Source organism: Falco cherrug, chromosome 4 (genome assembly GCF_023634085.1).
Source record: "Falco cherrug isolate bFalChe1 chromosome 4, bFalChe1.pri, whole genome shotgun sequence".
Lineage (NCBI taxonomy): Eukaryota > Metazoa > Chordata > Aves > Falconiformes > Falconidae > Falco > Falco cherrug.
Genome location: NC_073700.1, coordinates 21,293,236 through 21,309,902, shown reverse-complemented (window position 1 = coordinate 21,309,902; position 16,667 = coordinate 21,293,236). Strand labels below are relative to the sequence as shown.

The window sequence follows — 16,667 nt, the reverse complement described above, 5'->3', positions numbered from 1 at the left end:
CCGCCAGCCCCACGCTGCGGCTGCTCCGCACCACTGCCAGTACCCAACAGCGGGAGCAGGACTGAAATTCTGTCTTTAATAAGACACAGTAAATCAGAAGTTTCAAAATCTACCAGTTTAGCTTTCCTTAATTAAATGTATAATTCATAAGCTAACAGTGTTCTGCCAACAGCTTCATTTTTACACATTTCCCCCATCAACAATCCCATTTGAAAAAAAGATTATTTACGTTTCTTCCTTCCCCCCCCCCCCTTCACTTACAACGTGGGTTCAGTATGGTAATAAGTCTGCAAACTCCAGTAGTTTTGTGCAGTTTTACGTTATCATCTTCTAACATTTTAGGACTCTCATTAGAAATGATGCATCTCCAGGGAGCAATCAATGACACTTTCTATACTTGGCAAAATCCTGCAATAGGCTCTGTTTTACTGCAGCTTAATGCTAAACTTTTTCCTGAGGTACAGTAGATGCAACAATTCTTACATAGTATAATACAACACATGTAGTGTACATATATGTGGGCATACACACAAGGTAAAAGCGCTGTGTTTTCACAATCACACGCCCACGTACTTTTAGGTACCTGGTTAAAGTATCTATTTACACAAGAAAATCTGGAGATGAGTGGGTTCTTTCACAGGGAGCATCAGCCTATAGCTAGATATAAGCCATGTAGCCATGACGGCGTATATCTTCCAAAGACATACTGTATACATACTGTTCTTGTCTCAGGCACAAGTCTGATGACTATAGTCTAGCTGAACAAACAGACCAAAGAGACTGGTGTGGGCAAAACTCTGGTTTCAACTCATTTTTTGAAGTTCTCTAACCTGCAAGTTAGGGACTACACAGAAAATGCTGAAGATTTGCAGGGTAAATACTTCAATCTATCTTCTATTAAACACTATGTTGTAAACTTGGGATTTTTGTGGAATAAATGCCTTGGATCTGCAGTCTTTTCAGATTTCACAATAACATCTGAGAGCTGGTACCCTGACGTCCCTTTTGCAAGAACTGGAACCCTTGCTTTCCTCCTCCTACACACCTACACAAATGCATATATGGGTTTACATGCAACAAAACTGCTTGGAGTGGTTGGACCTGATAGTTGGGTGCCCAGGCTTCCATGACAGCAGAGTGTACCTAATGAGAAATGAGTAAATTTTAGTAGCAAGGTTGGTGCTGGCAATTCCAGGGTTGAAGAAAGTGCTGACCCACTATAACCAGTGTACCTGCTAAGACACCAAATGGATGGCCACAATGGACCATTTTATGGCATGCAATCAAAAAAGAGATTCCTGCTGTAGGACCTGGTGACGCAGCTAAAGTCTCTATAGGACAGAGTATCCAAATCCTAATAAAACTCTATTAAAGCCAACTTTATACTACACAGACATTCTTCATGAGGTCAATCTGTGAATTAATTCATCAGTGAAAGACAGTCAGTCCTTTTCTGTCCTGGTTTCAGTTCTCAGGTGGTTCCAGCTGACTTCATCTTCCAAAGTTTCCGTTACTCTCTCACTGTCTGTACTCCACCATTGCCTTAGGGCCTATTGATGAATTTTCCCATTAACCGGGAACAAGTGCAGGCCCTTCTTTTTCATATTTAAATCATTATCCCGCCAGTATAAGGGATATAAACATGACCACTCTTCCAAATACAGGTCCATCATCACCAATCTGCAGGCCGTTCTCGCCTAGAGCCCAATTCAGCTCCACTGAACTCTGTAGAAAACCCCAATTTTAATTGACTTCAACAGGATTTGAATGAAAACTCAAGAGAAAGGAACCAAATTTGTAGACCAAACTTTTTTCTCTTCTAAGGCATATCTTAGACATTACATACCAGGAGTCTACCCTACACTCTTTCTTTTAGAAAGTAACATCAATAGATGTAATAGGTTACAAATCTGAAGTTGCATTATAAAAGAAGCTACTGTTACTTAAATATTTCCATTTTGGGTCACTTTGAATAAATCAGATATGTAGCAGACCCATTAACAAGCAAAAGAAATGAGGAAAGGCCCATGCTATCACTTCTGGGGTTACATCCATTTGCATGAGTAAATCAGCAGCCAGGAAGAATCTGGTGAAGGGGATGCTGAACAGAAGGTAGTAGAGGCATAGAAGACAAATTATAAAGAGATAGTAACCTGCTAATTAAGTCTAGCTTAAATGAACTTGAAAATTGCTTCTGCCAGCTATTTTATGGAAGAAAAATAAAGTTACAATTATTTTTTAGTTTGGATGTGGGGTATTTTTCATTTAACCACAGGATTTCTGAAACCAGTAGTGGTTGGGATCACAATTCAACACATCCATGACAGTCTCAGAGTTACCGAATTTCAGAGACTGTTATAAAAGGGCTTCAGCATAAAAGTTCTTACACAAGTCTTAGCTATTATCAGCACCAAAGAGTTTTGTGGGCTTTTTTCCCCTCTATTTTGTTTTTTCTCCTTTGTGCATAGGCCTGTTTGGCTGTAGCTTTCCCTCTGGAGTAGCCACTTTTCATACGATGCTGAAGATGAATAAACATGCCTGAAGCAAAGGAACAGAGGGTTTTCCATGCCAGATGAATTAGCCCAGTTTTCCTATTGCTCTTTCTACTTAGTTAATGTGTGATATTTTAGAAAAATAAATGTGTGAGGTAAAACTACATAATGGGACTTAAGAGAAAGAAGAGGCTGGGGAAGGTAGTGCTTCCCAAAATGTTCACAGATCACAGCATGCCACTATGTGTGGCAAGAAACAAGTTAGAGTAATTTTGGATGAGTCCTTACTCAGTGGTGCTTTAGATATGGACCAAGTAAACAGAACTTGGTCCCAGATTGCGGGGGTTTTTTTCCATAAACTTTTGAAGGAAATCGCTTACAGTGGAAGTGGAGCTTATATCAAAGACAGATAAAGAGAAACTATGATTTATCACTAGGTTACAAACAAAATTCTGCTAACCTCATGGAGCTTTATCCCCAAAGAGAACCCTTCTGATATCTGGGCCGACATAAAATTCAGAGCACTATGAAAGTTTCAGGATTTAGTTCACAAAAACTAACAACAAAATATTATTAATATATTTTCTACTCTCAATTTTCTAATTTAACACCCATGTGCAATGGTGTTTTCTAAGACAAGCCTGAAAATATAATCACCTTCAAGTAATTAATTTTAATTCTGTCTAGCTATGGCATAACAACTATCAGAGTACCGCTCCTTTTCACACATACAGCTGACTGGTCTCAGCCCAAATTAACATATTTCAGCACTGAAAATTGATATTTGTTTGCAAAAGACAGTGATCCCAACACTGTTGCTGACTCTGTGTGGATGCCTTGGAGAGCACAGACTTGCCTTTACTTCAAAGGGGCTCCGTGTCAGCGGAGGGATAATTACAGCAGTACACACTTCGTTATGCACATGCCAGAGCAGAAGCTCTTTCATTAGTGCTGCAACACTAGCATGCAGTAGGGTTGTTTTTAATCCAAGGCCAATGACAATGTGGTGTCAGTCTCACTTCTCATCCCAGAAGCCCCCCAAAGTCAGTGAAGCCCACCTCACTTTCCAACCAAGCACTACCCAAGCCTGGCCAGGCAGGAGAGCACTGCCTACGCCTGTCAGCTGGGAGCTCTGCCTCTCGGAGCACAGCTGGGAAAGAGGAGCAGCTGATAATCACTGCTGATATACTAGTCTAGGGAATTTAACATTTTAGTGCATTTCTCAGTCCAAGCAAATTCAAATCAATACTGCCTGTTCTGCAGGAGAACAGAGACAGGCTGGTCTCGGGGAAGAGACTCCCTCCTGCCAAAGCTGGCAGGAGAGGATTAAAGATTCATAGGAGTGTTGAGAAACAGGAGCAGAGAGAAAGGGACTCTAAACTCATGACTAAGGCACTCAGCTTTATAAAGGGAGATACAATTCAAACCTTCACGTTAATATTATGCATTTTACCAAGTAGACTGTTTAATATAAAAGGCAGAAGCAACCCACGACAGAAGCTAAAGACCCTTTTACACAATGCATATGTCATCCCACCTTCTCCACACACCAGCTCCCTACGCCATGCTTCCATGCAGCCCTCCTTCCTCACCACCCTGCTGCTGCCCGAGGCTGCGACATATGCCCCCACCTAGCAGGTGGGCAGCATTCTTACTTCCTTAAGAGTGTTTGTTTTTCTTTCACGTAGCCTTAGCATAATAACATCAGCACAGAGAAAAGCCTACCACCTCAGCATCCCAGCTGCAGCCCCTGGCAGCGCTCACGCACGAGTAAGTGCAAGCACACCAGTGACCCTGCTGCTCCTATGATTAGGAACTTCCTAACGGTCTACAAGGAGCCAGCCTGAAGGAAACAGGCCTTATACCAGACCTCACCTCCAAGCAAATAAATTAACAGCAGTCCACCCTACAGTCCTGTGCTCAGTGTTATCACTTAGGCAGTAACTTCTTAATCATAGTCGTATCAAGCTCACACATAACCACAGAAAGAAAGGCTTCTCCAGACTTCCTTCCTATGTGCTTTTTTTCTACCTCCTGGCTCAATATAAAACAATATTTTTAATAGTAAAATAACACTACATGTTAACTACATCAGGGGAAAAAAATCTGCTGACCTACAGAACTGAAGCTAGGAAAGAAAGCGATCAAAGAACCACTGCACACCTGCCCCTGCCCCCCCCCCCCGGCCCCACAGCCTCGCCGACACGCGCGTTACGGGCTGGTTTTTTTTTTAACTATAACAATTTTTTAAGGGCTGGTTTGATCTAATATTTAAGCTACGACTTTACAAGGTTGTTTTGGTCTTTTTGTTTGTTTGTTTGTTTTTTAATGTGTGTGCTTGATTTTTGTTAAAAGCACTAATGTTTGTAGTAATACAGAGTGGCTTCTCTTTTAGTGTTAACTTTGCTTAGTATAGCTTTAGCACAACTTTGCAAGGTTTTTGTTCTCTGAGAGTTATTTTTAAGGTCTAAAGCTACTGTGAAAGCTGTTAGAGCAACTCTTCTGTACTTTTCCCCTGGTTTTTTTATCATATAGTTGCCTAATAGATACTCTGTCCCCTGTTAAAATGAACTTGCTCATTTCACTGGTATAAGCAAAACCAGGCTATAGGCAGTCTCAGTTAAGAAGTACGTATACAAAAAAGCAGTAGCACAATTGTTCTTGTCAACTGTATCAAAAAAGCCTAAAATGGGTTAAACTTGAGCTTTAAATATTTTCGGAAGTGGAAAAGTATTTACAGCATCCAATAAGCAGCTGAGTGGCCTAAGGGTGCCTGCAGGGCCTGCCTTCACTGGCCAGGCTGGAAGCCTCTGGGGCTCCTGGTGGCACGGGCCTAGGGGAGCCTGGCACTGTGGTGGCCTCTCTGGAAAAATGCTTCTCTAGATAAAATGGTTAGTAGAAATATTTCTTGGGCTTGTATTCTCTCTCCTCATTCCTACTTCTTGATGTTATATGTGAGGTAACTTCAATTAATAACACATTGCTTTCATAGGTTCTTGCTTTTCTACCTCATCCATTGCTAAAAGAAGTGGATATAGAGTTGCTAGGTTAGCAGGAAGGCTGAAGGCTTTACCTAGTGCAGTCTGTTCAAAAATAACTATGTCAATAGTAGCTTCTCTTAACAAATGCTGTACAGAGGTTTTCCTTCAGGTCAAAGGAAAACAAAGCTGGTAACTGTCAGAACCATGTTCTTCTTCCCTCTATGTGATGTGTGGGTGGGACTGGGTCTGTGAAGTGACTCATCCTGAGGAAAGAAGCAGCTGGTCTATACGAAGGAGTGCCTGAAGGGGTGTGTCCATCTGCTCTGGCTCCATTAAGTCTCTTTTCAATGGCATGGAGAACCTCTTTCCAAAAGCATTGTCAATGGTTTCTATGCAGTTAACCTTGGTGTCTCTGTAAATGCTCATTCTAGCGAAACTCTGCACTGGTTATTGGCTGTATCTACCAAGTTGGATATGAAATTCTAAGAGCAATCTTATTTTCTAGTGTACAGGACACATTAAAGAGCTTGTTTTGTCTTACTTGTGTTAATGTTATAGGAAATCCGACTCTTTCCCTTCTGGTATGGTATGTCTTCCAAATTCCTCGATATCTAACGAATTCCTATTATGTTTAAAGTATGAGACGGAACACTTGTAATGGAAGCTGTATGCATGGATAATAATTCTTTCCCCTGTAGGTACTGTGAATCAGAAGTGAGGGTTTAAATTAAAAAAAAAAAAATACCATCCTTTTTAATAAAAATACTTCCTAAGCATCCTGAGATAGTATGGAACTTATCACAGTTCACACAATGTACTTCATCTCCACACATATCATTTTGAATCATAAGTACAGTGTTTACAGATGACAAAACTCTGTTCTGTTCTCTAGAGACTTGTTATTTCAGATAATGTATTTTTCAGGCCTGCTGGTCAACAGCTCACATCTCCAGCTTAAGAAACGCAGTGGCAAAGGCTTTGTTCATGGATACCATTTTGTCAGTTCAATTAATCTGTGGTGAACTTGCTTGTTAACTATTTATTTGTTCTGAATGTTTTCTTCTACTCATTCCTATTTGTCAAATCATAATTCTACCCTACAGCAAGAGGAAAATATATAGCTTACTGACATGAGGATGGATGTGTTGTCTTTCTATCTGTCCCATTGATACATTTCAGGAACTCTTTCAAGCCTTTTCTGCCCTTAAGGACTAGGTTTCACTTCATCTCCTTGATTATATACTTCTTTCATACAGCTGTAAACACTAAGTGAACTGACATTTCCTCTCTGTTCAAGACTTGTGGGCTTTAAATTGATTGATGGGTTTCTCTACATCTCTGATATACTGCATCCTCTTTATAGATCACTATTTACCTTCTCATGGGAATTTGTCTTATAACTCTGTTTCTTTAAGAAGAATTGAGGAAACATTACTGAGAGCAGGATGTTGATGGTAGCATATGGGAAACTGCAGCTCCTGTGGATGTGTGGTCACTCCTGCCAAAAGCAGGACATGAGTTACCTAAGAACTGCTGATTCTTTCAGTCGAGAACAAGACAGTCTGGTAACAATGCTGTTGATGTTTCCCCCTTAATATAAGTTTGCTTTTACAGGGTAGAATTTCCAATCATCTTCAGCTAGTTATGTTAAGAAACCATGGTTTTTACTCCTGACTTCAAAAGGTCTGAAGCAGTTTTGATCTGGGTTCTAACGTCCCTGGAGAAGATTTTAAATATATGTGGCTCAAATTGCAAGAGTCAATGGTGGGTGAGAAAAATAAATCTCAAAAGAACATTCAAGCTGCTTGCTTCTAGTAGGCACAAAAAGTGTTAAAAAATACTGTAAGTACATATTCAAGCCTCTGCATTGCTCTAAGTGCTGATGTTGGAGGTGGCAATACACCTATAGACAGGGGGAAAAGGAAAATTGCACCCCATACTTAGGATTGTCTTGGATGAAAAGTCTGAAACACCATGCTAAATGCATTACTGGTTCATTGCATGGCATCTGGACTTTACCTTGTCCAAAAAGGAAGACCTCCAAAGCAGCCTTATGGTTAAGCAGTAGTAGGCAAGGCACCCTCAAATCAATTCCCCAGAAAACTCCTTTTCATTTTTCACTGAAGCATTGCAAAGCATTATCAAGCCACCTGATCTAATCAGACCTTTAATCAGGGAGTTTACCTCTCCAGAAGTCCTTTCTATTCAAAATTTTTCTGTGACTTTTATGATTATCAGAAAGGAAGTAATTGGGTACTAAAGAGCAAAAGACAAATTTTCATGACAAATCTAATCTGTAAAATGCAGGATTCAAATTATAGCAAGTGCTAAAAGGCAAAACAGTAATTCCATTCTGATCTGAAGTGGTTTTGATGTAGAAAGAATTCCTGATGGTGTCTCTTCTGCTGTTCCATATGGGTGAAGGAGCTGAGATAACCAGTTATGCCAGGAGCAGAGTCTCCTAGACCTTCATACTTTCTTTGCTTGTCACACCCCAAAAGTGATGGCATATTCTAGTCCTCAAGTAACCAGAGAATAATAAAAAATGCCCCCCTAAGAAGTGCAAACCCCAGTGTCTTTTAAAGAAATTAAATCCAAATTTGTTGTAAACCCATACACTTCATGCACAAATTCCATTGCTAATCAGACGGGGAACTGCATAGGCTACTTCTCCCAAGCTATAGCAGTTGATGTTCAGGTCGCATACAACATAGTTATTCATCATACCTCCATAATGTGGTGGAGGACCACAGAGCAGAACCACTCCTTGTCCTTCTCTGACTGACACTGTACTTCTTGGCTTCATTTCAAAATTTTCAAGATCTTAAGAGAGAGGGAGAAAACAAGACCCAGTTATTAGCTCTCTGATTTAGTCTTAACTATATCCCAAGCTATGCAATTACATACCTCAAGAACATATTCATGTACTCTATAGCATAATATACTCTCAGTATGTGAATTGACATACTCTATGGAGAAATAGCTCATTCGACCTAGTATCTAATCCTTTAGCAATCATGAGATACGTATTCATAAAGCAGTTATACTCTAACCCTGTGAGTATGTATTTGTAATTCCTAATTGCAAAGTTAGTGTATTGTACCATGACTTTCTCTAGCATAATTTTTTTGGAACTTCTAGGCTCTTAATCTACGTGAGTAGGGAAAATACTATTTCTGCATTGTTTCCTCTTTTTTTTTTTTTTTAATAGAAATATAAAGCAGGTGTGCTATCCTATATATATATATATACAAGTGATAATTAAACATCATCAGGATTCCCACACAGTGTGTGTTTAAATGTTGATTAAAAGTATGTTGTAATTTTAATGAGTCTGTTCTGTCCTAAAGCTGGCTGCAGTAAGTGGATATGTTTCAATTGACTCAAATGAACTTAGCACTGGTTTTAAAGGGGAGAAAGAGGATACTTTCAGTAGAAAATCATGCAATGGTTTAGGGAAATCTCCTGTATAAATATGTCCATGCCTATCTCCCCTAGGTGACTTTTATGGCTATTAATTTTTCTTTTTCACTGAATCTAACACCACACTCAATCTCCTCTGCTTTCTCACATTTCACTGAGATGTGGAAGTATTAACAGTCTCGTTCCCTTTAAATAATTTGATAAGAAAATGTGACACAATAGATGTACATTGAAAACTGATTATTTACATTTTGATCCCGTTCTCATCCTAATGAGACTTACTACTTTTGTCAGAGTACTTTGGGAAATAATCGCTTGAAATACATTCAAAATATACTTTCATAAAATAAATAGTATCAGCTTCCCATTAAAACTCTTCAGACTGTAGTGTCATATATGCTTGCCCTAAGCTTACTTTATTTACCTTGCTGCAGATTCTGGCTTCAAACAGTTGTTCCATTTTTTATCAGCAACTGATGAACAACGAACAACTACCTGGTCCAGAGTTCAATAGAGAGAAGCTGTTCACGTTGGTCAGAGCAATAATGATTACTACCTGTACAGGCTTAGCTATTTATGTCAATATATCAATTTTCTCCCCCTTAGTTGAACTTTACACAGTTAATTTTTCTTTTCCTCCTCTACATCTCCTGTATATTGGTCTCCTATGAAGACATTGTCTACTCAGGGGTGACTGAATTGAATTAGGCAGCTGTAGCACCTCCTTGTGCTGTCATAGCTACAATAGATGGTACCTGTCAATACACTGGGAAAGTGTTTTAAACTCTGATGTTCTTTTAATTGCCTACTGGCTAGATCTCTGCCTTGCAGTCTAGGTAGTCCAGGAGGACAAAAGACAAGAAGGGAGAAAAAACCCCAATTTATTTTGGTTTATTCACCCTGTAATATTAATTTAAAAGGGAAAAAAAGTGGATGGATGTAATATGACTAACTAGAGTTTAGATTCATAATTAGGTGGTCTTCACTGGTCCAATCTCTGAATGTGTGGGTTTGTTTATTTACCTGTTTTGAAAATTCAGTCTGAGAACATTTATCAGCTTTCTTCTTTTTCTTGCCTGTGGGTTAAGTGTTTTCTGAGAAGGAAAAGGCCAGGAGAAAACACTTGTTTGGAAAAGTGGCCCCAGGGACAACTCAAGACATTAGATAGGGATTTGCTTGGGCAGGCTAGCCTGAGCCTTTCTGCTCTGGGAGAAGCTTTGTATGGAGAAAAAAAAATGCCTTCGATTTTCCCCATTATTATGTTAAAAAGGAAAAAGATTGGAAAGGTGCAGACCATTTAGATCTTTTAGGATTCAGGCACTAGCAGCAGAAATGGTCACATTTCCCTTCCCTGTTGCCTTTCTTGAGCTGCTAGATTGTGCAGTTTCTACATAATAATGGAGTTTATAAAACAAACAAACAAACAAACAAAACCCACACCAAAACTCTTGGGCAGGATGGAAAAATATATGTAGTCTAACTAGTGGTTTCCAATACTTTCTGCCATGGTAAATCAGGCCTTTTTTTTTTTTTTTAAGAACAAAATTTCACTTGTTACTAAACACCTGAGAAAGAAGGAAAAGAAGAAAGCTCAGTGCAGCAGTGGCAAAAGGCTTTTGTGACAATTGAGAATTAACTATGTAATGCTTTGCTCTGAAATTGGAATAGATTTTGGAAAGTAATAAGCTTCTAGCAGCAATTCTTAGTTTAATGACATGATATGTCATGGTATCATTTTTACTCTAATTTTAGAAACTCACCTGTCTCTGTTTCTCCATTAAAACCATGAAACTATCCCTGGTTTAAATAATGAAAAAGCAATAGTAGTAGATCTCTTATGAGGTCCACTATTTTATAATTTGCAGGATTACTTTTGATTATATGTGGGGGAAAAAGTTGGCTTTGCCTTTTTAATCTACACTTTTCAAGCCTGAGCATCAAAATCTGTATGCAGGTGTCTGAGCTCTTTCGTACCATGTTTGTAGCTTACTTATACAAAGCAGCTCAGCTTTTCGAGTGCTGGAGAGAAGATTTTAATCCCATTATGCTTACTAGTGAATCACAGGTATAAAAAAGTACATAAGGAGGCACATAAATGGTCACTTAATCTATTTGTTTGGCCCCTCACAGGTATGAGTACACTATGACCTTCTTAACAGATACTTATTTAACCCATTTTTAAAGACCTCTAGGGATCATTTTCTTTAGGCAGTCCCTTCCAGTACTTGATTCTGAGGTCTTTATCACACTGCATCTTTTAGAAACCCCCACACTGCAAAATTCAGAAGGCATAAACAGGAATGATTTTTTTTTCTCTCTGAAGTTGATTTTGACAAATAATTGTACAAAATAAATTTATTCAGTGTCTCTCTCTGTAATAAAGAATCATTGCATATTAAAAAAACCAACCTCTGAAAGAGCAAAACAAAGCAAAATGATTATAAATAACTCATTAGGGGAGTCGGTCTTACTCTAGTTGTCATCTTTATTGGACCCTTTCTCCAGGCAGGCAGCATCTCCTATGAAATATTATGACACCTCATTCAGATGGGATTCAATGATGAATTATAAAATTGTCTATCTTTGTTAAGTAGTCCAGGGTGATAAAGAGGTGGACCATCAGAAATAATGTTTCTTTTTGCTGGAAGCAGTCTTTCTGCCCAAAAAATGTTTGCATACATTTTTTGCCCCTATGGAGTTGCATGTATTTTCAGTGATTAATTTCAATCTAAATTGTGCTAAATATATATATAAAAAATAACCTGAAGCTTAATATAAATGTAGATATTCTATTTTGCTCTTGTTTTTCTGAAAATCTGGCTGCTTCTCAAAACCACTTCTCTTTGCCCTGAGCAGCCGTTTACACCAACAGAGCACAACCACTCTGTTCTCCCAGTTAGTTACCTAGCATAGCTTTATAACATAACATGACATAATCTGAGAAAGCATAATGTTGCTTGTCAAAAAGAGTATCAAATAAGATCACAAAGATCAGGTGTTTGGCACACATTTAGACTGCTAATATACATTTAGGAATAGCAGGACTATTTAACAGATGGTATATTTGCGAACTTCAGTGTTTCTGCAGAGATCTATAAATAAATTATCACCTAGTTTCTACATAACTCCTTCTATTCTTTGTCTGTATTTATCTCATTTTATGAACAGTGAGTTCCCTCACATTGCATTGCTCTCTCAGCTGTGAGTTTTAACAGAAAAACAACTTTTTTTTTTTTTTTTTCCAGCACTGTGCATGTTGGCAGATTACTATTGGTATAGCACGATTAATCAGTTGGATGTGATAATGAGGTCATGTAGGCTAAGCAAAATGCTCAGCTTAACAAGTGATTCTTCACAGTAAAGAGTGGAAAATATATGGACTCAGCTTGTGCAGCAAGGAGTCATCATCTTTGTCTGGGAACATTTGCAGACCTACGCAAGAAAGGTGTGTGCTCTGAACAAGGAAAACATACGGCGTTTTGTGGAAACTGAACTAGAGGATGACGTGGCTTTCTCTGGTGTAAGTGGGAATACCTATGGTGAAGGAGGCTTTCGGCTCCTTACCAGCTATGAAGGGAGGAATGGGGGGAAGGAATGGACCAGAGCATTTTTCGGCTAGTTTAAGTCAGTAGGACCCCACTGGGGTCAAGGAAGTTATGCCGATTTATCGCAGCAAAGCAGATGGCTTGGAGGTCTTCCATGTAGATTATTCAATTGTGATGAAAAGAGAAGTTGAGGAGAGTAGTGTTTTTCAGTGAGGGCGACCGTCAGCATAGCATGACTGAGCACAGAGCTGCTGCTGAGAGAAGGCAAGCAAACCCACAGCAGTGGGTGAGGTGTTTACTTGAAATGATGAGCTGTGGAGATAGAAATGAGCTGTAACTGATATACGCAAATATTTCCTGCTAAAGTACTTGTGTTAATTAACAGGTTCAGCCACACAGTATTTTTTCTTTAGTGTTTTCAAGCTCAGCACTGACATAATTGCTGATTGTATCTCAGATACCTCTTCTAACTTCACCACCACTATTACCTGCACATCTGGGTGGAATTTTTAACACAAAACTGCCTTACGGGGTTTAGAGTGGTCAGTTTAACTTGCACAACAAAATGTGTGAAGACAGTCAGTTTTCCTGGGGTTAGGGAACGACTAAAATGTCTGATGGGAACAAAAACCTAATCGCAACTAGCAACTCATTTGTTTCAACCTTCCAAGCATGTGTTTGAAATTCCTTAAACTGCTTAGGGATAGGTGTGGCATTTCCAAACAACTCCATTTTGAGAATGAGCATAGAACATCTTTATGATACCAAGTAGCACACAAGGAAACTGGGTTGTTTTAATATATGAAATTGTTGCATACACTTAAAGTCCAATTTATCACCCTGCATAATGATTAACAGTTCACCTGAATTAAGGTAAATGCATTCTTTCTTGAACTTTTGCTTTGTTTTCATAGCTGTTTTGTCATAGCATAATCCCACATATAGTTGTAATTACTTGTTATTGAAATATGCAATGAATGTTAAGACAGTAGTAAAAGCACTGTAAAAATTAGCTATACTCCTGAAGACAAATCAAGAAAACTTTTCACATTTCCATGTGGCTCTGTCAAACTGATATATCACATCTGTTCCAGTTTCTTCTGTTTCTTTTATTGGCTATGATATATTGCAATATGATCAGTGTTACTGAATGTGATGTATCACAATAGAAACTCTCTCACAGGGAAATGACATAAAAATTACAACCTCAGCATTTTTTAAAACAAGCTCATCGTTATGATTTTCTATAAGCATTTCTAACTCGTATGTTATGAGCTGACAGTTACCTTCACTTGCTGGTGACTAATGAATTAGGGGGCCCATTGGCAAATGTGGGTCTGAATTCTGTGCCCAGTTTGGAGGAATCAGATTTGCTATAGCTGCAAATAAGAAAAACTAGAACTTAATGGATATTTAAATTATCTCAAATTCTGGGAGGTCCCATACTTGGTCAGATTTTGGGTGGTTGGTTTTTTTTTTTTCTTTTCACATACAGGAAATCCCAAAGTTTTAGGGGGCTAAAATACCTTCAGATACAGACTGCCTGTTGCCATGAGGTTGTGATCATCTGTTCAGACCACCCCAGAAGAACTCCTGTGCATTTAGCCATGTTTCTTGCTTCTCCTCAGTATTGTTGTACTGAATTGCCTTGTAAGAGACTAGTACCAACCTCTTGCAGCCTTTTTTGCAGGTTTCCAATAGGGTGTGTTATGGAAATATCTTTCTTTCTCCAAATAACTCATAAAGGAAGGGCTCATCCCACTTCCTACAACTTGCATTGGAAAGTTAACTCTTTTTCTCAGCTTTCAAAACTGTAGTAAACTTGCTAAACAAACCCTCTGACAATTCCTTTGTCTTGGTAATAGTGTCAATACATTAATCTTTTCCCGCTACCATCTAATCTCAATTTTTAAAATGTTCTAATTGATTTTCTATGAATTCAATTCTAAGATTAAGAGCAGTGTTATCTCTAATTAAGGTGTCTGAAAGCTGCTTAGCATTTCCCGTTTCCTGATTTTTAAATACTTGCTTTTTCCACTAAACACTTACTGAGTTCTTCTGCACTTTCCACATTCGAAGTGCATGCGAGCCTCTGCTTTGTCAGTGTTGGAATATCACAGGGTCTATAGGACTTGAAGTTGCTTTAGCCAGGACAAGCCTGGGCAACACCGGAGTGTCTCCTTTCACCAGGACAGGTTAAAAATCAACTGTAATTCCCAATTCTGTTCTATGTTTCACCTGAGGTGAAGACTGCATCCCACTCTGATTAGAAGAGATGGTTGCTCTCTCCTTCCTCCCCGAAGAAGGTCACCAGGAGAGCCAGGCTATGTCTCTTGCCCCAGAGTCTTGCTCCTCTCTGCCTCAACAGTTGTTTGCTAAACCGAGAGGGGAGAAGCACAGCTGTAGGGTCTTGTCCTTCTCAAAGGCTGCATAATCAACCAAGGACCTTCATTTGTGCTGCTTTAGATAAATTGCTTTGAAGCTTCTAAAGGGGAGAGGACCTGTAATTTACACATTAGGATGCACATGGGGCCCAGGTCTTCAATTCAGCTTAAATGGTATGAATAGCCAATACAGGCTCTAATTTTCAAGGTGGGGAACAATAATTTCTGCCACAGCCTGATTGTCTTTTTGAATTAAAGAGTGAAAATGCCCTTTACAAAGTAATATCAAGCTTCTCTAGAGGAAAAAAATGGAAGGTCACAATTAAATTAAACAGGGAGAGCGGTGGTGGGGGTGGGAAAAATCCTTAGCTGACTTGATTTTTGTTCATGCACCAAGAAACCTATGCTGTGAAGCTATAGTGCTGGTCTGTATCAATTTTTTGTTATTTTTTCCCCTTTTAGAGAGTTAGCAGCATAAAATATTAAAGCTTTCTTCTAAACCGAACACAGGACTTGCACTGAGCAGTAAGTGTTGATGCAGCCTTAGGGCTTTTACTCTAAACCCTGTCTGCAGGCCAGAGGCATATCTGAGGATGTGACCCTCTCAAAGGGAGAGGGATGTAAGAAATATATTTTTAATATTTTATATTCCTGAACAGTTTTCTCACTTGTCACAGCAGAGTTCATTTGTCACCTGTCATCATAGAGTTGCTTTGCCGTCTGCATGAGTTTTCTCCAGATTGGAGTGTTCTTAAAAACAGATTTCTCTCCCCAGTCTAAATCTCATGGGCCAGATTTATCCCTGCCAGAGCTACACTGATTTGACTGACCTAACACCAGAGATGGTCCCAGCCCCCTGTGTCAGACTACCTCTTGGCAGGGTTGTTAACTGTCATCCAAAACCAGCTTCTTTCATTTGTATTTCCCCCTGCTCCCACAGAGACTTGGTTTCCCAAGCTTGGTTCATCAGCTCACCCCTTCCCTGGGATCTTGACCTTCTTGTTGGCAGTGAGCAGCCATAGCCCTGGTCCTGTGGAGAGCCCCTTTTGCCTCCATGTCCAAGGTCCTGCTGGGTACTTTCTGACAATCACCCCACAGTCCCCCTTCAGGCTGGAAATTTCTTTTTATAAAGAAAGAAAAATCATCTACCCACAATATAATAATGTACATGCATAATATGTTCAATTAAAAAAAAAATGGCAAGGAAAAGAGGTGTCTCATGCACTGCTGCAAGGTCTAAAAAGCATGGCCATGTATATTTCAGCCCTTCCCAAATTCCTGCCCAGCTCTTTGGAGATCTCAATCCAGCACAGAATTACTTCTTGCAGAATTACCTTGGGTTATCCTCAGACACCACTGCTTTATCTTACTTATTCCAGTTGCAAAGCCATCAAAGACTTCCTTCCAACAGGAATTTCAAGGTTTACCTGAATGATTGATGTAAAGGATTTTTGAATGTGAATCTTTTAAGTGGGATTTCAGGTGTAATGTATGTTATTAGTTGTTCTTTCGGTAGCATTTAGAAATTAATATTTACAGCTCAGTGCATTCTCTGTACTAGATGTGGTCTGCCTATTGAGAAAAGCTGTGCCTGTGGCCTTATTCCTTTGCACCGTGGAAAGTACCAATGACACACTCTTTTCCTCCTTCTTCAACATAAGCAATGGCATAGAGAAGTTCACCTTGTACCTTAAACCTTTGTATTGGGCAGGATCAACCTTCACTGCAAAAATAACTAATTTCATTATTTTCCTTTAAAAAAAAAAAAAAAAGCCGATTGTATATTCCAAATAATTGAATTCTTTTTTTTTTTTTTTCCTTTGAAAGCCTCCACCTATAACT

At 39.1% G+C, this 16,667-nt stretch overlaps 1 protein-coding gene across 4 annotated transcripts in view; it reads right to left on the bottom strand.

The window, feature by feature from the left end:
• The window catches only part of LOC102051403 (contactin-6), a 149,185-nt gene that overhangs the window by 59,343 nt on the left and 73,175 nt on the right, over positions 1-16,667 (bottom strand). For all 4 annotated transcript variants that reach the window (XR_008732212.1, XM_055710057.1, XM_055710056.1 and 1 more), the window contains exon 5: positions 8,201-8,296. Coding sequence is in view for 3 of the 4 variants with exons in the window: in XM_055710057.1 (XP_055566032.1) it covers positions 8,201-8,296 (96 nt within the window). In the remaining variant the exon portion in view is untranslated. The remainder of the gene's footprint in view (positions 1-8,200; positions 8,297-16,667) is intronic.